Source organism: Papaver somniferum, unplaced genomic scaffold (assembly GCF_003573695.1).
Source record: "Papaver somniferum cultivar HN1 unplaced genomic scaffold, ASM357369v1 unplaced-scaffold_15, whole genome shotgun sequence".
Taxonomy (NCBI): Eukaryota; Viridiplantae; Streptophyta; class Magnoliopsida; order Ranunculales; family Papaveraceae; genus Papaver; species Papaver somniferum.
In genome coordinates this window covers 2,538,654-2,560,916 of record NW_020624376.1, presented here as the reverse complement: position 1 = coordinate 2,560,916, position 22,263 = coordinate 2,538,654, and the positions used below count along the sequence as shown (strand labels likewise).

The following is a 22,263-nucleotide window of genomic DNA, read 5'->3' as shown; positions in this document are numbered from 1 at the left end:
TCGATTCAGGATAAGAGAAGCTAAGTTTATCTTAGTTAGACTTATCAAAGTGGAGGTTTCGGTTATTCAAGTCTAATCGAATGCCTTAACAAGAAATGCTAGTTAACTAACCTAGTACTTGTCTTGTTTAAAACTTAAAGGTTTGAGTTTTATGGATAATTAGAACCTGATGAGAAAAATAGAGTTATCTTTATTTTGGTCTTATCGAATGAAGCGATTGTATTTGTACAATCGGTTTAGCAAAGGGACTAAGGTGCTTAGTTGATTTGCTAAACTAAATTGGGAAAATTGCTTCGGGCAATTATTTCCTTGATAACATATCAAAACAAATTACTTTGTAGTTTCGGTTTTGATATTGGTTATCAAAAATGGTGTGTGGAACCCTAGTGCTTAACTCTATAGGTTTGCAAGTCTACTTTGAGATTTGTAAGATTCTTTTCGTGTTGTCCTTTATTTTTCGTTTCTTTATCATTTTGTGACAAACTTGGGGAGAAATATATGGAGTAAACAAGTGATACTGGCATTGATTTTATATTGATTGGTATCACTAAGGAAAAGGACAATTGTGCTTAAACATTTATCTAACGAAAGAGAGAAAGCATAGACTAAGGGGGAGTAACATATCATATTAATTGGTATAACAAAGATGTGCGGATTGATAAAATCTACCTATCTCACCTTTAGGGGGAGTATTAGCTTTATTATTATAATGTCAACATCACATTTAAGGATTGAATGCATAGAGGTTATTGTGTTGTTCAATTCGGGAATCAAGCGTATGTGTAATGAATTCTTGTAATTTGTTTATCCATATGATTGTAAGAGTTTTGTCACTAAAATTGACAAAGGGGGAGAGTGTTAGAACATAGCTCGGTTGAACCCACCAAGCGTTGGTATGTCAAGTTTGGTTGTCATATTTTAGTGAATCAAAACTCATTGTAAGATTCGCTTGATTATGTACTAGAGTCAACTTCGTATAGGTTATCTTGAAAGTATTAGGATATGAGACATTGCAAGTATTGCGAAGACTTTAAGAAGTGAAGAAGTAAGAAGCTACAACGACAACATAATCCTTCCACTTGAGGTTAGTGATATTTGACTTGAACTGTTTCATTCCCTAACGTATCTTTCAAGTCGTGTATATTGAAAACAAAACTGCGAAGCATGAACATTCTAGATAGACATAGTATTAAGGAATACAATACGAGGTTTATTGCTTAACAATTAAACTTTGTAGATAAGACATCGACATAATCGTTTAAATGTTATTGTGATTATGTATGGGTATGAGGTGAGGATTTCATCCTAGGAAACAATGTTTTACATGTGTTTTAAGGAAGTAAGTTCATAAAATTGTTTATGAATCGAAAAGGAAATCTCCAGGCGCTATTGGGATTGTTATTCATTGCATATCTTATGAACATCTAATATGTGTGATTAAGTATGACCGCTCATGACTTGTTTGTGTTCTTGGTAAAATTATTCACAAAGGCCTGACTTATGTATTGGTATGACTTTTATTAGTGAAACCGATCTTAAGTAATCACCTGAAATGGTATAATCGATTTTGTGATTTGTGTATGATCGAATCTGGGTAAAGGGGAACTGATCCTAGTAAGAGGTGCAACACATCACAAAGGGGAATCGATCCTTGTATGAGGTGCAAAAAGTTTGTAGCAGAAAGGGGAACGATCCTATGGACCTGTGCAACACGTTTTTAGGCAAAGGGGAACCGATCCTATGGACATGTGCAACACATATAAGTTAGATACCATATATATGTGGGGAACCGATCCTAGTACCTAGTCAACCGAATTTTGGAAATCTAGTGTGACTATACACAATACTCACATGGAGGTAGAACTGAAACTTGTTTTGGTAGAACCGTTAAACCCATGATTTGTGATTGAGTGTTCTTAATCAATCACATAGTTCTTGAAAGTCAGATGAACCAATTCTAAACTTGTTTGGAAATGTGGCAAATCGATTTCAAGGTTGTAAGTATGAAAGAGGACTTACAAAGTAAGGATGTCGACACACTTTGAACACATGCAGTAATGTTTATCCTTTATTGTTCAAAGTTATTCCTTAATAGCTAAAGGAAGAAAATCCCAGGACAGAAACATAAATAAGTTAAGAATATTTTAATTAAGGTCTTAATTTTATTTTAGGAAAATAAAAATTAGTAATGTGCATTTACTAGTTAAAGATTTTCCAAAGAGATTTTCGGTCGTTATTTTGGATTGAGCATTTCCAGGAATCATGGAAACCGAATTTTTTGCTTTAATGAATAGCTTGAGAATATTTTCGGTTTTGGAAATTCCTTGGTGTCCAAACTTCCTTGTCTATAAATACTCGAAGTTTGCATTTCTAGCAAACTAATCCTTCGTGACAACAAACTTCCTCGGTTGTTTTGTTACTGGTGAAGCCGCCTATTCGGAGAGGAGAGTAACCTAATTAGGAGAAATCTCTTACGGCCTCTCAGTTTAAAGTCTTCTTTGGGATTGATAAGCTCTATTAGTACCGTTGGTGGGAAACTAGATAATTGCGGTTTATCTTGTGTTTTCGATTAATTTGATTGACTAACGGTGGTTGAACTTTGATTGCACCTAGTTTTTTTATGCTTGAGAATTTTCTCTTCTGATATAAGATTCCCTCAAACTAGATCGAAGTTTCAACAGGGATCTTTAGACTGTTGTTAGTGCTAAAGACGATCTTGTGGTAATCCATTGTTAACAGACTTCGTTCTGTGCGTGATTGATCACAAGAGATTCAAGTTGTTGTGTGCATGTATTTATTGAATATCTAAGAAGATTTCAAGACAAAGAAGATATTGAAGATTTCTGATTTGGGGTTCATAATCTTTGGTGTGCACAATACTTGTTTCGGTATAAGAAGATCCAACTATAATCGGTTTATCCTTGTGGTAGATTGGATTGATTAGTTGTGTACTCGGCATCATTACAATTCTTTGTGATTAAAAGTATTGATTGCAAAATCCTAACAATTACTTCGGTAGTTGAGAATAAGATAGATCTAAGAACCTGACGAAGGAGTTTATTTGAGATAAACAGAAGAGCCTTTGTATAACTCACATCACTTGGTTGAAGAGAGTTGCTACCAAACAAATTTGTTGTTCCTTTACTTTTTGGAATACAAACCAAAGGAATTTTTCCAAGTACGTGACTTATTCATAGTTCGGAGGCGTGGGAATACATACAGAACTAGGTGAACTATGGGTTTAGTTGCTTGGTCTCAACTATACGAAGTTGGTTTAATTTTGTGTAGCGGCTTAATCCTGAGAGTATTCAATTCTGGACAAGGTCCCGGGGTTTTTCTGCATTTGCGGTTTCCTCGTTAACAAAATCTTGATGTGTCATTTACTTTTATTTTCCACATTATAATTGTTTATTATAATTAAAGTAAATTACACAAACGTTAATTCCTATTTACTTGATAAGAAATCCTATTGTGTTTGGTTAAGTACGAACCTTTTTATCAAGTAAACATACTTCGTTGTTGTATTGTCTCGATCTCGTATCCATAGACTATCACACGAAGTGTGAACCGATTAGTTGCACTGTCTCGACTCAGTCCATAGACAATCACTTTCAGAGAAAGGACTTATAGGTAGGAAAAGCTTTAGCTTGAGGTATATTTGGGTACCCTCGCCTTTTCAAAGAGAAGTATTGATTGCAGGAGGACGACGCAGTTTCTTGACCTTCTTCTTCTCGCCAATAACTTCGACCTCGGAACCCTTCGAATAACAACGCAGATAAGAAACAGAGGCAACAATATTGTTTTAAAGAAAAGAAGGTATTTCTTACTGCCTTGTCATGCGAATATTTCCTCTTGCGAGATTCATCAGTAGAATTGTCCTTAGAGCTTGAAGAAGGATTAGGATTTGAAACCTTAAAACGGAGAACACCCGATGGGGAATCTTTGCTGCAACAAGATCAATAGGGGAACATGAAGAATAGCAGCAGATATGAAGAATAAAAAGCAAGAAGAGCAGCAACAGAACAACAATGACAGACTAAAGATTAAAAACAAGAAAATAAAACGACAATGGTAGTGAGAATAAACTGACATTTGTTGAGGTTCCATAAAACCCCAAAGAAGATCAACACAAACAACATCTCTGAGAAAGTAGGGATTGTAGAGTTCGAGCAGATGAAGATGAATGAATTTTACAGAGAAGAAAGAAAATGTAAATAAAAAAGTAAAGTCTCTCTCCTCACCATAGTTACTAAGTAAGGAAATCGAGGAGAGAGGGGAAACCGATTAAATCAAAACATGTCGGTTGGAAAGGTAGGAGTTAATACGTGCAGACGGTTAAGCTGAAAACCCGGAAAAATGTCGGTTGGAAGGAATACGAAAAGATGAATAGGTGCGGCAAAAGGAAAGCTAGAGTTTCTCTCATCGCTCCTGCTTTGAATGTACGATAAGAGAAGAGGCAAAATGTGGGTGCAAAATATCGCACATTCATTAGTTACGCGAATTAATATATTTAGCACTATACATATCCAGGATGACGAATTTGATGATGTCACTAAGTCACGATAAAAGTGTGAAGATCTATGCGTCAGCAAAGAATCCGTGCGGCAATATAAATGTCCAAACGATGTTGACGCACATCAGATCCGAAAATAGGGGCTTTACTAGCTGTCCTCCACTATGTAAACTCCTATAAAAGGGACCAACTACCATTGTAAGAGGGAGAGATCTTTTTGGTGTGATGAGGATAGAATTTTAGGAGAGGAAGTATTATTATTTGTTTTCCCAAGTTAGGGTTTCATCATATTTCCTTTGTATTTGTTCTAAGTTGTTAATAATAGATCTTGAGTATTTGTCATGGTTTCTTAGATTATTTTACAGATTATCATTAGGGTGTTGTCATGGGATTTCCTACAACTACATGTGCACAGGAACAAGTGTTTGTTGAAATGGTTTTGTATACCTGCGAGGCTGTCATGAGTTAGTTTAGTTTGGATGTTGTTTTGAGGTTTTTGGCTTTTTTGATTTACTTGTTTTCAAGTACTGTCTATTGTACCGAAACTGTTCAATTCTTTACCGCCATGGTCATGAATTGATTTTTAATATCTTTTTTCCTTTTGAGTCAAAAAGAAATATCTTCATAATGGCTAAACAATCCTCATGTAGTTAGTGCTAATATTCTAATTAAATAATAATTAGATTAATAAGTTTTTTTTTGTATAACTAGTGATAAAAATATCATAGTAAGTGTTGTATTTTGGTGGGAAGAAAAGTTGAAAAGAAAAGAGATTTTTTGGAGATTTTTTCTTAACTAGAACCCTGGATTTCAAATCACCTATTCAATGTTCTTTTTATTTCTCAAGATTGGTGAAAGTACGTAAAAGAATTGAATTTTTTAGCTTTCCAGAACGGTTTACGGTTGGGTTTTTCCTTCCAAACCAACCGCAAGACAAATTTACGGTTAGGTGATGATGAACTCCTAACCGTAACTATGTGAAATTGGGTTTACGGTTGGTTTTTTGGTTTTAGGGTTAGGTTTGTCTTTGACGAACCCAACTGTAAATCAGTTATGATTAGGTTTTTTTGGTCGAACCCAACTGTAAAATAGTTCCGCTGAGCTTTTTTGGTCGAACCACCTATAAATCAGTTACCGCTGGGTTTTTTTGGGTCGAACCCGACGGTAATTGGTTATGAAACCTAATTTTTTCTACTGATTTTAATCAATCTAACCATTCCAAACATAATTGGTTTGTTGATTACCATGACTTTTATCAATATGCTTCTTCTGCATCTTTAATGGAGAATCCAATCGACGGTTATAAGTTTTTCGAATCCCCGATTGATCGAAGACGATAAACTGATTTCAATTAAAAAAAAAAGGGAAGAAATTACGGTCGATAAAGAAAAGGAACTTAAGAAGAAAAAGACAACCAGATTTTTGAATTAGGGTTCGGTTTTGATTTTAGTTTTAGGTTTTTATTATAAAAATGGAGAGTAACTTAGATATTTGCTATTACATCAAGACACCCCATAACCAACTCTTTAGTTACTAGGAATCCATGTGAAGCCCCTTGATTGGAACGTGAAGCCCCTATATTAGGTTTCCAACTATATTGGCAGTGGCATAGACTGTACAACGACGAAGCCATGGAACTATTGTTCATCTTTGTCCAATTTTTGGCTATTGATAATCACATTGAAACATATACACAAATTTAACTACGATCCACTTGCTGCTCGACACTCTAGCGCCGTTGCAGCTGAATCTACATGACCAAGCAAGCAACCGTAAATTTTCCGTTTCAACCGATCAACAGTTTCTACCAGTACATCATTATCCAACACAGCTTTGGCTCTTACTTGATCCAACCAATCATTTGCGTACTTAAGTTGTGACAATATTAAAGCAATATGGTCATCTGATGATTCCGGCTTTCGACCTGTTTTGGCACCATTATTACTTCGTTTCTTGTCACCCGTTTCTGCACGAAATCCATTACTTAATGAATCCTCTAAGAATTTTAAAAACCATACTTGTGATTCTTTCATGAGGATTTCCTTCATTTCTTGGATCTCTGTTGTGCTTCCTCCTTTGGACCACTCCAATTTTGCATTCTCACTTAACTCCATTGAAGATTTAGTACACTTGACTGCAGTTTTGATATGCGTTTGTGAAACCTTTTGACCGCGGTTTTCTTGAGAATGTACTGATTTTGTAGAAACTTGAGAGGATTTCATTTCCTTAGCCACAGATGTTAAGTGCGGCTGTTCGATAAGTCGGTATAGGGAGAAGAACTTAGATAGGGAGAGATGAGGCTCATCCGTTGAAGCAGATTTGCAAAGATCAGCGAACATGCTGAAACATGCATATTTTGACATGAGAAGTTTATATATGCAAATGAAAACATGCCCAACCACACAGTAAAAGCCACGTAAATGGGACAGTATTCATGTTTTGAGTCGAAGGAAATGGTTACCTGAGGCACTTGACTAAAGATGCCGATAATGATGCTTCTTTCTGAGCTTCCATTGCTACCAAAGAAGCTAAGTTTCTCCTTCTAAGCACCCCCTTGTTATAAATACATAAACAGTCAAAATCAGTTCGAAACAAATGATTTTCCGGCTCAAGTCCGTAAACATAGCCAAATATGCTATGGATTGAGAATTTCAGAATACATTGTAGAGAATTTATACCTTTCCTGGCTTGACCAAGTTTCCAGGTAAAGAGTTCCAAGATATATTATCTTGTGTTTGCATTTTAGACTTACTACTCGGGAAAGAATGCAAGTTATTAGAGCTCTTTTGTTTAGCTACCGGATTCTTCGTATTTGAATTTTTCGAACTTTCCTTGATGTTGGCTCCAACAATCTCTTGCTTTGCTTTAGGTGCATCCAAGGAGTGAGTACGGGAAGGTGTTGGATGAGGCGTCTGGCAGTGTACCTGATCTGTATGTTCTTCTTTGGTATTCAATGACGTACCGGTCTTTTTAATCCCTACTCCCCCATTCTCAGTTACATTAGTCTTCACAGAGGCAGCAGAATCGGCTCCGGTTCTTCTGGAGTTTGAATGCGAGTTTGAACTAGGACTAGAACTAGAAACCCCCTGCATATACCTAGATGCAACACCCACCTTCTCCTCTTTGATTATAATTCTATGCCTCGGACTCTCCTGTTTTGCCTCCAACATTTCATCTGGCTTCGAATTTTTTCCTTCAGAATCAGCTGATACTATCGGATTCTCCGTAGGCACTGACATTTGCATTAAATCCTTGGGGTTTCCAATAAATGGGTGTCTTCCGGGAAGCGGTCTTACACCAACTAGAACAGGAACCGGTGTTCCTGGTTGAATTTGCTCAATATAAAAAAACTGACCAAGTTGCAACTTATTCATTAAGATAAGTTCATTATCTTCTTCAGACAACGAAACATACGTTGAATGCGAAGAATCTGAAACTTTTATGAAGAAACCATGGTTTGGGAATAGTTCAGATCCTGTTAATGCAGGAACAATACTAATCACTTGTAGTAAAACTGACCGGTATTCACCGCGAATCCTTGTGTTTGTATTTACAGTTTGTAGAAGCTTTAGTAGTACACCTGGTATCAGCGACGCCATTTTTGTCACCCGTAGTCTTCTGCAAAATCGTAATTATAGCAATCTGCATTCATTCTTGCATTATGAACTTGTGATCAAGAATACAAGACAAACATGAACAACTACACGGTAAATTGTACGTGTACATCGATAGGAACATGATAAAATCCAGTCTAACTAGTAGAAGAATGCAAGATCAAACAGTTCATAGAGAAGGCAAGAACATATAAAAATGAAAAGAAAATATTATAGCACCTGTAATTTGAAGAAGAGAACCCCTTTTGAGATTTAGAAGCTGTCAGTTTAGGTGATGATAACTCAACATCTCTTTTGATGTACTTTAGCAACTTTGGTAGCTTTGCAGTGCAGGAAAGGTAACAATCATCTAAGCTAAATAGTGCCTTTCAAGCTAAGGACACAACATCAAACACCCAACTTACTTATATAAAATGACTGAAATATCCACGACTTGAGACACCTTTTATTTACAAAATTCAATGGAAACTTTTGAGTATTAGCTTGATAACTTTATGCACCGACGTTTAAAAAGTGAAGATCAATGGCCTTAAAGTTTAGAGAGATGATGTTGGTTGTGTAGGTTTCTCATTCAGGTTCAAAGAAAAGGACTTCGACGTTACACAAGGTGGGGAAGATCAGTTGTCACAATCTTATGATCCTCGTACATACTTGGAAAAGTTCTCACATTCACGGCTCAAATGGTAAGAATGCCTTAGTGTTAGTTGAGCAATTGCTATGTCCACTTCAAACTACACAACTATATGTCAGATGCCTGAACTAATTTTCTGCCGAATGTAGATGCCAAACCGCTGCTGCACTTGGTTGCAGCAGAGCAGCAGGAACTCATGGGACTACATACTACTAGCCTCTGTAAAGTGCAAAAAAATCTTGGGAAGATCTCATTTAAAACCTTTAATGAAGGGAATACCCCCTAAAAATCAATAAACTTGATATTTCAAAATCAACTTATACACCAATTGGCGGAATTAACGCTCGATACATATATACTACAAATTTTAACACAAAACCGGGAAGACGTACAAAAGAAAGTGAAAAAAAAAAAGAACTGATTAAATCACAAGGAAATGTAAAGAGAACAAGTGACAAGTCCACAGTGGCAAGGATAAGAAGAATAGATACAATATATATGTACTTTGTCCAATACTTGGGTAATGCCTCGCGACTTTCACCTCCTGACTTCAAAATGATCAAGGATTAAGCTTCTGAAACCTCCTTATTGGCTGGATATCACAAGAAAAAACACTAGATCTAGGATTCTTACAGCTGTGATTACCTAGGCTTCGATTCACTTCCTTTGCTTCGGAAGGACGAAAGTGAGAAGAATGATGACTTGGGCGCTGCAAATTCATTACCAGTACGATTTCAGTCAAAGCATTCAGAAACATGTTTTAAGTTGTTTCTTTGTCTAAATCAACACTATGTTTTCTTTATAGATCAGTGCTCAGAGGAGGTCAGGACTAAAGAAGGCATCACCACTTTTATGACTCTATTGGAACTTTACCTCGCAGGAAAAAAAATGTAAACAAAGAAATAAATAAAACAAAATTCTCTAGATCAAATCACCTTTTAGAGAACTTCCTGAAAGATGATCATCCCTCAGTCTGAAATGTGCTGGAGCATTTGGGATTGAGCGTAATGCTTGAACTGCAAAAAAAAGAAAAAGAAAAAAAGTGCCTGTAAGCAAATTGAGAAGAACCCACTCGCACAAGTGGTTGTCTTTATTCATGGTAAATCATATATAACATTGTGGGAAGAAAGAAACTCTGCATGTGAAAGAGATCCTATGCAGATGACGTGCTAAAATTTATGAAGAGGGTCAAAGTTGCTACATGCATAGTTAACTCAGCTGAAGTCGTGAAACTTAGTTTGATATGATAGTTCATACATAGCCATGTGATAGTAATGACGTGAAGGGAAGGAAGATACCTTGTTCGTTGAAAAGATCGCCATCATTCAAAGCATCATGTGATAAGCCCATTCTTGACTTCCTGAGATCTTCTGATGATCTGTTTGTAAAATCCCGACCATCATCAGTATCATCATCACCTTCAGAAGTTGTTGCAGAGATCCAATCTACCAGACTTTCTGTCCCTCGGCTTTTCCTCCCAAACTTCAGTAAGCGCTTAAACCCTTTCGCAACATCCTTCCGTGATTGATGATTCAAAGAGTTGGCCACAACAACTGGTTGAGCACTACCCCATTTCTTCCTCATTCGAGCTGCATCAGCCTCCATTTGAGCAAGAGACTGAGAATTCCATGAAGCAGGGCTCCCAACTGGAGAGTCCATAGATGCATCAACATCTGACGACTCATGTATGTAGGAGAATGGATGATGTGCATGTGAATTCCATGATACAGGGCTTTCACTTGGTGAATCTTGCATTTGTCCTAATGAAGTATGAAATTTGGAAGGCAAAGCCAATTCAGCTACTGAATCGCGATCCACTTGGCAAAATGATCGGAGGACCTCGTCATCTCCCAACTCTGGATGATCGTTGGACTGTTCTGATTCTTTAGTCATTTCCAGTTTCTCATCATCCGAGTCACTCAAATAGCTTAGAGCCTTCAGATCACCATCAACCAATTCTGTTTCAAATTCTTGCTCTTCGTCCTCTTCATTAACCATTTCCATCGCTGAACCTTCCAGCTGATCTTCCAAGTCATCATACTCGTCTTCGATTTTCAATATATCAGGCCCAGCCGAAGCTTTCATCTTTACAACACCTGCTCCAGAACCAGGACCAATACCATTACCCTTCTTAAGGAAGGGTTTGGACTCACCCTTCTTTGAAACTCTGTTGTAAATGCTATGCTCAGTCTGAGCGTTGAGAGGTGAAGACAGGTCTTTCAATTCACTAGGAGCTGCAATGCTTTTTCTCATGGACTGGCAGCGCGGCTTATCGTCTTTGATAAGTTGTGAGCCTTCGATTGTGCTCTTACTGCGACTATAGTTTCTAGCTTGTGTTCGGTTGGCTGTTTTGGTAGCTCCTAATGACGGTTTCGTGTTTTCCTTTCTGAAGTCAGAGAAATTGGGAACCGACTGAGCAAGAGGATTGTCTGGTTGCGGCCTTCGCCTTCCAGAATTAGAGTTGGTCGATTTGGTTGATGATCGTGGAACTGGTATTGTTGATATTCGAGAAGCGGAGGAAGACTGAGTTCTATTGGGTAAATGTTTCTTGGATTGGACAGATCTCGAGGAACCATCTCGAACAAATGTCTCACTGAATGATCCATCTTGTTCATACTGAGTATTTTCAGAAGATTCAGATAGAATTTCATCCATATCAGCAGAGAAATCTAATGCCTGCTCTTCGAAAAAGAAAACTTAACAGTGTTATCTCCAATTATGATTCACAAATTACTAGTAGTACTATTTAGAATAAATATAAATGTTTAACATAATATAAAATACCTGTCCCCGGCTCATGGATGAACGAACGTTAAAAGATCTTAACTTCTCTGCACGCTGACGAGCATAAAGCGGTGAATCCCTTCTTTCTGCTGACTCAGCGAATTTGGCCTCCATCTCTACTCTACTTCTCTCAAGGCTATCTTGCATTGCCTTCAGTTTGGCTTCCTTCTGACCCCTCCCGGAGCTCCATTCTTCCTTCAGCTTTGCATTTCGTTTCTGCATGTACTGATCATAAAATTTACCTCTTGAATCCTCCGTAAAGACAAGCTCAGGCCCATAATTCCGATTCTCTGCCATCTTCATTAATGGTGTAACATCCAATTTAGCACCTTTACCAGAACCACTAACCGACTGTCTCACTGTGGATTTAGCAGACAATGGCACCGGAGAAACTTCCACGGTTTTCCTGTTAACAGCTTTGGGAACCTGGTCCATCTGCATTGGAGTTGGCTTGCTTCTTCGACTAGTAGTAGTAGACTGATCTCCAGGAACCCTAAGTTTGTGTGCTGCAAAAAGCTTCTCAAGCTCATCTGCTTTCATCTGAAGCTCATCATTACGATCCTGATTTCCTTTAGATGTCTTTCCCTTCTGAGGTTGCGCCAAAACATCTGATGGAAATGAGTAAAGAATGTCAGCACCTACCAAAAATTGATCACATGTAAAACTAACTCACTGATCATAACAAAAGTGAAAACAGGGGGGGAAAAGGCATCAAGTGGGTGGTAAGAACAGAATGACTATTCATGGTAAGTACTGCTCATGGTGCCTTGTTGACACAGTAGCCGTGAAAAGACACAAAAGATTCAATAATTCCTAGAGAATAGGTCTCACAACAACATCTTCAACTCCAACATTTCAAGGAATCTATGCAACAAAGAAAGTATCCAAATTACGAAAATATAAGTCAGCTGGAGTTTTACTTAACAATTGGTTAAACATGCTTTTCCTATTCTAAGAGCATAGGAAAATTCGTGAAATTGTTAATATGTATGTTTCTAATGTCTAAACTATGTGCTAAAATATCCCAGTGCACAATAGTAAACAGAGTTACTACCAACCCTCCTAACTTGCAACTTACCAATCTGTTCAGGTGCAGAACTTTGTCGCTGCAACTTCATTCCTTGAAAGCTAGAATCATCTTCTCCAGATGGATAACCTCCAAATTGCATTTTCTTCCCAGCTTCATCAATTTTTCCTTGGAAACCCCACTGGCTTTGTTGGGCAGACAAGTCACTAGCCAAATCTCTGCTCTGAGGCCTAGATATAGACGGTGTCCTAGACCCAGAGCTACCTTTAGACTTGCCAGAGAAAGGTCTGGACTGAAGCTCAGACATTGATTTATCTTTTGAATCTGATCCAAAAATGTTCATTGAACTAGGAGAAGAAGCCCGACCTGGAATTTGTGAACTCACTTCATCTCTCTTTTTAACATCAGCTGACCGGCTTGGGAAAGCTAAGCGTGGCACTTGATACGGTGCATCTGCTGGCCCAACATCCTCCGTTCTGTTAACAGAAGCTCTAAATTGAGTCTGGGAAGTAGTTCGGTTCTTCACTCCAACATCGTCTGAAAGGTCTGGTTTAGCTCTGAATTGGGACTGAGAAGCTGTTTGATCTTTCAATCCAGCGAGGTCAGCTCCGCTTGAAGAAGCTCTACGAAGAGTTTGTGGTCCAGCTTCAAGTTTAAATGCAGACTGCTCTGCTCCAAAGAATCCAAATCGGGACTGAGATGCTGCTCGATCTCTAAACTCAACATCAGAAGGTGTTTCATCATTTGGTGAAACATCCTTTGTTCTTCCTGAGAAAGTCTTTATTTGGGATTGGGAAGCTGATTTGTCAATTAATGTAGCTTCTGATGAAGAAGCCTTTGGTCGAATCGCCTCTTCACTACCTTGAAAACCACCAACAGCTTGATCTCTCAATCCCGAATCTTCCTTCATAACCAGAGAACCCGAGAATTCGGCCGTTGATGATGTGGGAGTGTCTTGTGATCCCCCAAAGTCTTTGTTCTGGTTTATACTGAGGGGTGTTGCCTGAGATTGAGAATCAGAACTGGGACCAGGGGTTGAGTCTGAGCTCTCAGTTTCCCTCTTCTCATTACTCTGATCAATGCTCATGTCACTAGTTCCACTCCATCTTCTCAAGACAGCCTTCTCTGCAGTTTGGCCAGCTGACGACATATCTGATGACATCCTCCGAAGCTCCACAGATTTTGTGACCACGACCTTACCACCACTACTACCCTTTGGGGTCTGCTCTTTCTGCTTGTTCTCAAACATGTTGATTCTGTCCTGCACACTTAGCCGTCTAACATGCTGACTCTTTTGAGGCAACCCATTCATTTTTTCATCATCCTTTTCAGTCATCCTCTCACTTTCTTTACCATCGTCCCTCTCACTGCTTGATCCCCTTAAGGAAGAGAGTTGCTGAGCACTGGATGGTCCAGACTGCTCATGTTGGGTTGCATCTTGTTCTCGGCTTGCCTGCTGCTGATTTTTCTGTTGGCTTTCTTCAGCTTGATCATCAATGGACATGTCTGAACCAGAGGAGTATCGGTTGGCTCTATCATTTTCTCCAATAGTCCATGGGCATATCAGATCTGGCCTTCTCTCATTGACAGAGATGAACTTGGTACAAGCTTCACTGAAAAAATGATTAAAACATGAGACACTAAAATCGCAATATTTTTAGAACAAAAAACTTCTAACAAAATTACAACTACTTCAGCAGAATAGCATCGTCACTGATACACATAATATCAAGTAATCACTCTGCAGCGAAAAGCCACATTATGGCATGTAAAACCAATAATTATGGGATTCAAGTGTTCTAATGTGGTCCCTATAACAACTCGAATGTTAACTTTAAATGCATTCAGACAACTTGAATAAGTTCAGAATAGCATTAAGTGAAAGATAAATAAACCAACAGTATAGAAACTCGAGAGTTCAAAGTCTATGGGTCTCACTTTAAACGAAACTAGAGAGTTCAAAGTCTATGGGTCTTACTTTAAACGATGTGCACCGAATCGCTCGGAGAAGAATTGAAGTTCTGAGACAGTGTCTGGAGTAAACCCAGCAGCCGAGGCTCTTGCACAAGCTGTGGTTAAGTCCTGTTTAACAGCACCAAGCCGCACATCAATAGCCCTCAACAGCTCCTTTCTGATAAGCCCGTCAAAACCGTAAGTAAAGATACATAACCCAATCAAAGAAAGGAAGACACAGAAATATAGAATTTCAATATTCAGATTTTACAATTGTAGAAAACGGTAACAAATAATCTAGCACAAGTACGATAAGATGGCAATTTTGTCATAACCGCTGTTACTGATGAATAAGTGTCTTTTCCTGGAGAGAGCTATAATTGGTTTCATAATATCCAACTCATATTGGTGTCCGGTAAACTAGTCTTCATGATCAGTTCAGTCGATAGACACACAGATAGAAGTCCAATTAGGAACTCCAAATACATAATCGAAACTTGATTCAAGGACTTGCTCACAGGACATATCAGAAAAGATAAGATGCTTACTTAGTAACATCTGCGGCGGCAGCAGCTCCTGTCTCATCTCCACCTGGTTCAAATTCAAAGACGCACTAGACATAAGTTATGCCACCATACGAGGCTTCTTACCCAGAAAGATGACTAATTTCGTATTAAGAATCCAAGTAAGATGGGGCGAAACAACAGAAACAAAACGGTTGTATGCAGAATATGAAACAACAGTCAACGATAGAGAGAACAAACATACCTGACGATGTTGAACGCTGATTTTCCGATCCCTGTAGATGGCATTTGATTCAGGTGAATGCTAAAAAAAAAGCTATGCTTCCTACTTATAAATTGAAGCGCTATAAATCAATACAAATGACACATGTACCTGCAAATAAATTTTCCGTGCAGCCTCCAATTGAGACATCTCAGCATCAAATGTATTTACCAGCTCCAACACCTCAGGTGTGCTAACAAACCGAACAAACCTGCAAACAAAGATACATGAGCTAATCCACCTTTCGAAGAAACACTGATGAAAAATGTTTTATCTTAAGTTAAACAAAAAACAGTATCAAACCTTTCAATAGTTCCTTTAGTGAACCAAATCCCCTCATTTTTGCGTTTCTCAATTTCTAACTTGATAGATTGAACCGCTTGTCGGGCCTGTTCTTCTGCGACTGTTAAATGAGTCAAAAATGGTTTTAACAGTCCTGAAGCTAGCTTTTCAGTATCCCCATTGCTCGAAACAAACAATTCACATCTGCAACAACAACAACAACAACAAAAATCCTCAAAGTCGAGACCTAGGGACCATGATAGGTATCATAAAATGTACAACAAATTCTATTATCAGCTGAATTTCTCACCGAGATCGTCTTGGGGATAACTGGAAAACAGCATAATCAAGAGTAGTGTCTGATCTCATTTTCCAAAACGGATACCTCTCCAGCAACTGTATCCTATAAGCTCATCGACTTAATTCATAATTCGCCAAAACCCCCCAGAAACCTGAATCAATTGCACATAATTAAAAATCTCAACAAAGACACAAACAATTAAGCCAATCCAATACGACACAGTTACTCCATAGTCCATATACACGCACCCGGACACACCGCAACACAACTCAAACACTTCCAACAAGAATCCAATGACATTAGAATTCACCCATGACACTCCACCTAATGACATCAATTCAGTGTCTGAAACATCTGAACTCAGTGGCAGTAATGTACATTGACTTGTACTAAGTGTTCATATCTCTAAACCTAAACAACAACAATTCCACATTCCAATTGATCAAAATCTAATAATCAAAAAAAAGAACTTCATCTTTTGAAAGCTTCAGATCTAACCCAACCCAACCCTAAAAGAAGCTACCTTTTTAGCAAATCCCAAGCAACAACACACCCACATCAAAAACTCACTAATTAAACAATAAAGCATCAACCTAAATACACTTATAAGCTCAATCTAAACATCATTTATCCCATTCTCAAATGAACTAATCAGAAAACAGATAGATCTTCATTGAATAACTTACCTTGTAGAAAAAAATTAAAGAAAGATCTTGAATTACACAGATCAGATCTTCTTCTTCTTCAATCTTCTTCTCTTTTTGGCTATACCCCCTTTTTAATTTTAAAAAGAACCCATTGTTTATTTCTCTATAAAGAAGAAAACCCTACTCATTTTGATAGCTGTCTATTTTGGTATTTGCTTTACTCTAAGCTCTTCTTCACTTTTCAAAATTCAAAGAGATAAATAAAAATATTCTACTACCAGCAGAAGGAGATAGAGAGTAGTAGAGAGGACTGGACTAGTGGAAAAGACTTGGATTTTACCATTTGACATTGACAACAACAACCACAGCAGTCATCATGGCACATGAGATGCCATTTGTGGGGGTGGTTTCAGAAAATGACTACACTGTCCTCTAAAAAAAAACTTAATCATGTGTTTCAAATTGATACAGACAATTAGATTTGATTTTCATCATCTTTTTTTTTTTTTTTTGAAAATCTTTGGGGCTAATCTTTTGTGGGGGCACATGCCCCCACTTACCTAAATTGCTTTATCCCCCACAATTTAGTTGACTAATCTACCCTAAAGATTGTAACATTTTAGGATGTAAGTTTTTTTTTGACACGAAGGATGTAAGTTTTAGTCATGCTATTACTAAAAATTTGAATATAAATTGTGTAATAGTGGCGGAGCCAGGATTTTGGGTACATCGGGCTATCTATTTTGAGGGATTCCGTGTCTTATTAGTAAAAGAAGATTTGTCGACAAAATTCATTAAGTGATGATTAGATCATTAATTTGATTTGACTACCATTTCGCATTGTTGTGAAACTAGAAATAACCCGTGCCGTTACGGCACGGCATGAGATTAACATAGAGTTATAGTAAATATTTCATAAAAACATATAAAAAATGAGTAATTCGACATGTATCTAATTAAGGATTATATTAATTAGGTTTTGAAATCTTGTTAGGATGAGTTCCACATATAAGAACTTATGGACTTGGAAGTTTCGTATAAATAATTTTTAAAATTGGTTTAAAGTACAGTTGATTTAAGAGTAATTACTGAAATTAAATCTTGCTAGTCAAATTGTTTTATCGTGTTATACTATTTTGTTTTTGATGATGAAAACTAAAACAACATAAGGTCGATCAAACTTGGATTAATATACAATGTCTTAAAGATTGTATCATCAATCCATTTAACAGACCTTTGTATTTTAATACCAATTCATTTTACTAATTAAAAAATGTAAATAGTTGTTATCTAGTATATCTGACAAAAAATTCTTACGTGTTATTAATTTTGTCTTGAAAAATAACTCTTTGATCTACCTCTGGTTTCTTCCTACAAAAATACAAAATGAGGGAGGGTGTAACACGATCAGCAGAAAAATTCCTACCAAAGTATTTTTATTTTTTCAATTCTACTTGATTGACAAAGCTTGCCTGATTTTTGTAAAACAATAATTAAAATTGTATTGTGTTTATAACCGGAAGACATAAAAAACACTCTTAAAAGAAATTCGTGTTGCATTTATTTAATTTAAATGAAGAAATGTAATCAATGTACGTTCATAATATGAAGTTTATGATCCTAATTATGAGGGAACCAATCAATTAAAATTAATAACAAAATAGGTTACAACTTTCATATCCTTTGGATGTCTTTTGATGGGATGAGATTGGGATGGTCATATGAAATGTTTGTCTCCCAAGATGTTATTCGTTCGTCCAAGCTCAAAAACCCATTATGTGTTGTATTATAGATTCAATTTTGGGGAAACAAGGTTATTATTGGAGTTACCAAATTTACGACGCTACCAATCCAATGGATTCAATGGCGAAGACTGTTTTGATTTTTTTAATATGAATTTGGTAATCCTGTGGAATTTGATAATTCTGTAATAATCGTGCAAAAAACTATAAGAAAATGAGATGTTATATTTTTGGGGGTTTCGTCGTATTTTCGAGATATTGGTCACCTAACCTTGTTAATGACTCCACTAAGATAACAAATGATAAAAGTCCAAAGAGCATTACTGAAACTAGATAGTCGGTTGATTTTTAGTTGGAGGTTTTAATCATGATTCCAAAAAATAGGAATATGGATAGGTATAGTCAGTATGAACTCCGTCTTGGAAGTTTTAGCTTTTAGGGTACTTTCAGACGTTGCATAATAAATGAGAGCCATATGCACCACGGCATCACCATACGATAGAAGCATATGCAACATTTATTTGGTGTTTTGCTTTTCAGCATCTTAGTGTGGAAACTGGAGAATTCAATGACAGTAGTAAATGCATGAGAGTTAGAAAGAACAAAGTAAAGCTTCATTTCATATTGTATTAAAGCTTCCAACAAGATATTCTAGTGTCGCCACTCTATGGATTGTCATGAATTTCTGCAAGTGTATTGAAGAATTCAATCCCATGATGGATGCCTCTGAATAAAAGTTTTGGATCATGAAGCCCCCTCCATGAAAGGGTGGCAGTCGAACTCGCAAACTCTCTCGGAGATGAGAATCCATCGTATATTGTTAAGTGGTTCCCAAATGCCATAATATGGAGAAAATTGTAGTCAAGTATATAAAGGGGCGGAGCCAAAATTTCTGGGTTAGGGGTGGAAAAATTTTTGCTTGGGACAAAAAAATAAAATTCAGGGGTGCAAACAAACAAAATTAGGCTTGCCAAATAGCCTAATATTTTTCATTGTGCTTAATATAGGCTTTGGAACGAGCTGATCAGGGGTTCTAGTTACACCCTTGCAATGAGCTGGCTCCACCCCTGACTATACAGTTGTTATAAACCATTGGTCCTCGGGGCTTGAGCCAGCTTGAAGTATGGATGTGTGCACACCCAGTCTACCTGGCTCCAAAATTTAAAAATAAAAATAAGAATTGGACATCCAAGTTGATTTACGCTTAATTGCGCTCGCAAGACTTTTACTTCCCCACAGCAAGATTTTAGGCTCTGCCTCCCTCGATAATCCTTTTTAACTTAACAAAATAATATAGGTACACTTAAGCATTAATATAAGTGAGATTTGGTGAGTCAAATTCAAGTCAAAAAAGTCAACAGAAAAACAGACGAGATTAGAAAGTGAAAAGCTAAAGAAAAAGTTAAGATTATTTAATCACCTCTTAATTAAGAAGGACCGGATAATTAAGGGTGGAATGGGTACACTTTCCAGTTAACTAAGATCTGTTCTTTCTCTGATCATTCTGAATTTTATTCTATAAAGTAGTGAATAATTTTAAAACAAATAATAATGGCTTGGATACAAAAATATTTACACACAATAATAAACAATAATTAATCTCCATTAAAAAACTTGATTCTTTGATCAACTGGAGATTTTGTAATATAATGATGATAATTAGTGAGTCCAAATTTAATGAGCATGTTCTTTTGTTTTTATCGTGGAAGAGAATGTCAGATCGAATCTGTTTCGTTGTCGAACGATCCTACGATTATAATCAAATTGATCATTTTGTTATGATTTTTGACAGTAATTGTGATTTTTTGTACTAAATTATGAAAACTTACGAGCTTATGTTATGATGACTAGAAATAACCCGTACCGTAACGGCACGGTTTGAGGTTAACAGAGAGTTCTAATAAATATCTAGAGATAACTCATGACGTAATGGACTGCTTTAATATGATATCTGACTGGTGTAATTTATTTATTTTTACGGACTTTAAATCGTGTTCCTTTGCAAGATAGTTTTCTATTTTGTTTTAAGCGAAAATAATGTCTATAAATACACTGTAAAATTATTCATTTACATTATCCAAAAACGAACACAAAATCATTTAAGTAATAGTGTGTATGCATATCTCACTTATGAGTTATGAATTAAAATAAACAAATAAATCTCATTTCCCATTAGATTCATCATGCCACCACTAAATCCAATTAATGCATGTATGATATATATTATGATTTCATTTAATGTTTCTTTGAATATCTTGAGTTAAGAGTGCAATAATTAAAGATTAATAAATTTTGATTCATAATAAGAGGGGTTACAGAAACGACGACCGTCGGATGTCTTTCGCTGGAATGAGTCTGGGATGGTCGGATGCAACGTTTGTCTCACAAAATGTTATTCGTCCGTCCAAAACTCAAAAACCCATTCTGTTTTATATTATAGATATTACGATAAAACCGAATTATACACATAATGAGTCATATGACAAATGGCGCTTGCTCAAATTTGAATATAGGATGTAGTTGTAGGAAATCCCACAACACACCCCATTAACTATTATGATTATGATTTCTAGATCTAAACTTATTTCATATGAAAATAAAGATAAAGATAACGGAAATATAAAATAGGACACAAGATTTACGTGGTTCGATCAATGTGATCTACATCCACGGGGCTAGGTTTCACTATGATTGAAGAAATTACATATGGATTACAATTGAGACTTCATTAATGAGTATTTGGAGCTCTCTAGTTTTTGGGGAAGAAGATGATAAAGAAAAATAATAATGATCCCCCCTTTTCCCTCTCCTTCCTTTCTCTTTATATATGTATTTACATAGTGGATGACAACTCATATACAGCTAAGAGGGCCTCTATTTTAGGATATCAATGAACAAATCTCGCTCACTCACAAATGAACAAATCTCGCTCACTCACAAATGAACAAATCTCGCACACTCACAAAATATGTGTGTGCGATATTTGGACCTTACATTTTGCCTCTTTTTTCTTGAATATCGCTTGAAGAGTGATCTTTAAGGAAAAATTCATCTTGTTGTTGGTGCGAGATGCGTGATGTTGGAGCAGTCTTTAATCTTCGTAGATGAAGGAACTACGCGAAAGAATACTTCTCTTGAAAAGTACATACTTGCCTCTATTCTTTTGTGAAGTTCCGAAGCATTGAGAAGTATATATGAAGTATCATTTCTTGAAGTATGCGAAGTATGAAGTATCCTTGAAGAAGTATAAGATGTACTAATCCTCGAAATATAAGAAATATTCGTCTTTGCGTGCGAATAAGAAGTATTGTGAACTAATCATGCGAAATTATTACTCTATGTTCTCTGCCTCATGCTATGTTGTAATGCAAATAAGAAATTAGATTAGTATTCAACATTTCTTTTGTCAAAAAGTCTCATTTATGTATAAGTTCAAATAGTTTTTGTTTGTTTTGATTTCCTTTGAATGACTTGTTTCATCTCATTTGATAAGTATCTTCCATGGAAATGATCCTAATGAGGTCTTATGCAACCTTTATAAAGGTATTACTTGCCTGTCTGGTGAGGTCTTATTTTTCATCCTACTTCTCTCCATGTTAAATATCATATCATTTGAAGCAAAACAAATATTCAAGAGAAATTCTAAAATTTGATATATCTGCGAGATTTTTCTCGAATCTTTGTAATTCTGCGATTGTATCGCGTTTTGCAAACCAAATCAAAAATCTTTTTATTTGTTTTAAGTAAAAGGTTGTAGGAAAGTGGTACTTAGCTTTCATGGGAGTTTTTGTTGTTGTGTCGCACAACAAAAAGAAATGTGAGCAATGAGACTTGATCCCTTGACCTGCCTCTGCCATTTTCTCGCACCCTACCAACTGTGCTAACCTTCCTATGCAAAATAACTGTGCGAAATAATCACTATCTCTCTTCTTTTCTGTGCGAAATAATTGTGTGAACTTGTCAAAGAACACGTGTGTGAACCC

General features: G+C 36.7%; 2 protein-coding genes across 4 annotated transcripts; both read right to left on the bottom strand.

Moving 5' to 3' along the window:
- Positions 1-5,932: 5,932 nt before the first annotated feature.
- Positions 5,933-8,493, bottom strand: LOC113335508. Of its 2 annotated transcripts, none has more exons than XM_026581543.1 (4): positions 8,347-8,493; positions 7,192-8,131; positions 6,975-7,066; positions 5,933-6,853 (listed from the first exon to the last, which is right to left on the bottom strand). In XM_026581543.1, exons 2-4 carry the CDS (start codon positions 8,110-8,112, stop codon positions 6,217-6,219), a joined length of 1,650 nt encoding a protein of 549 aa, XP_026437328.1. In that variant the 5' UTR covers positions 8,113-8,131; positions 8,347-8,493; the 3' UTR covers positions 5,933-6,216. The 2 variants fall into 2 exon arrangements, with proteins under 2 accessions (XP_026437328.1, XP_026437327.1); XM_026581542.1 differs by having other exon boundaries at positions 7,192-8,155; positions 8,347-8,462.
- Positions 8,494-9,008: 515 nt separating this feature from the next.
- LOC113335760 (COP1-interacting protein 7-like) lies at positions 9,009-16,816 on the bottom strand. Of its 2 annotated transcripts, none has more exons than XM_026581780.1 (12): positions 16,578-16,816; positions 15,901-16,042; positions 15,612-15,794; positions 15,420-15,519; positions 15,291-15,321; positions 15,071-15,113; positions 14,548-14,700; positions 12,621-14,182; positions 11,543-12,150; positions 10,057-11,434; positions 9,694-9,774; positions 9,009-9,467 (listed from the first exon to the last, which is right to left on the bottom strand). In XM_026581780.1, the coding sequence occupies exons 2-12, from the start codon at positions 15,957-15,959 to the stop codon at positions 9,400-9,402; spliced, it is 4,266 nt and encodes a 1,421-aa protein (XP_026437565.1). In that variant the 5' UTR covers positions 15,960-16,042; positions 16,578-16,816; the 3' UTR covers positions 9,009-9,399. The 2 variants fall into 2 exon arrangements, with proteins under 2 accessions (XP_026437565.1, XP_026437566.1); XM_026581781.1 differs by lacking the exon at positions 16,578-16,816 and adding an exon at positions 16,140-16,300.
- Between the last annotated feature and the right edge of the window lie 5,447 nt (positions 16,817-22,263).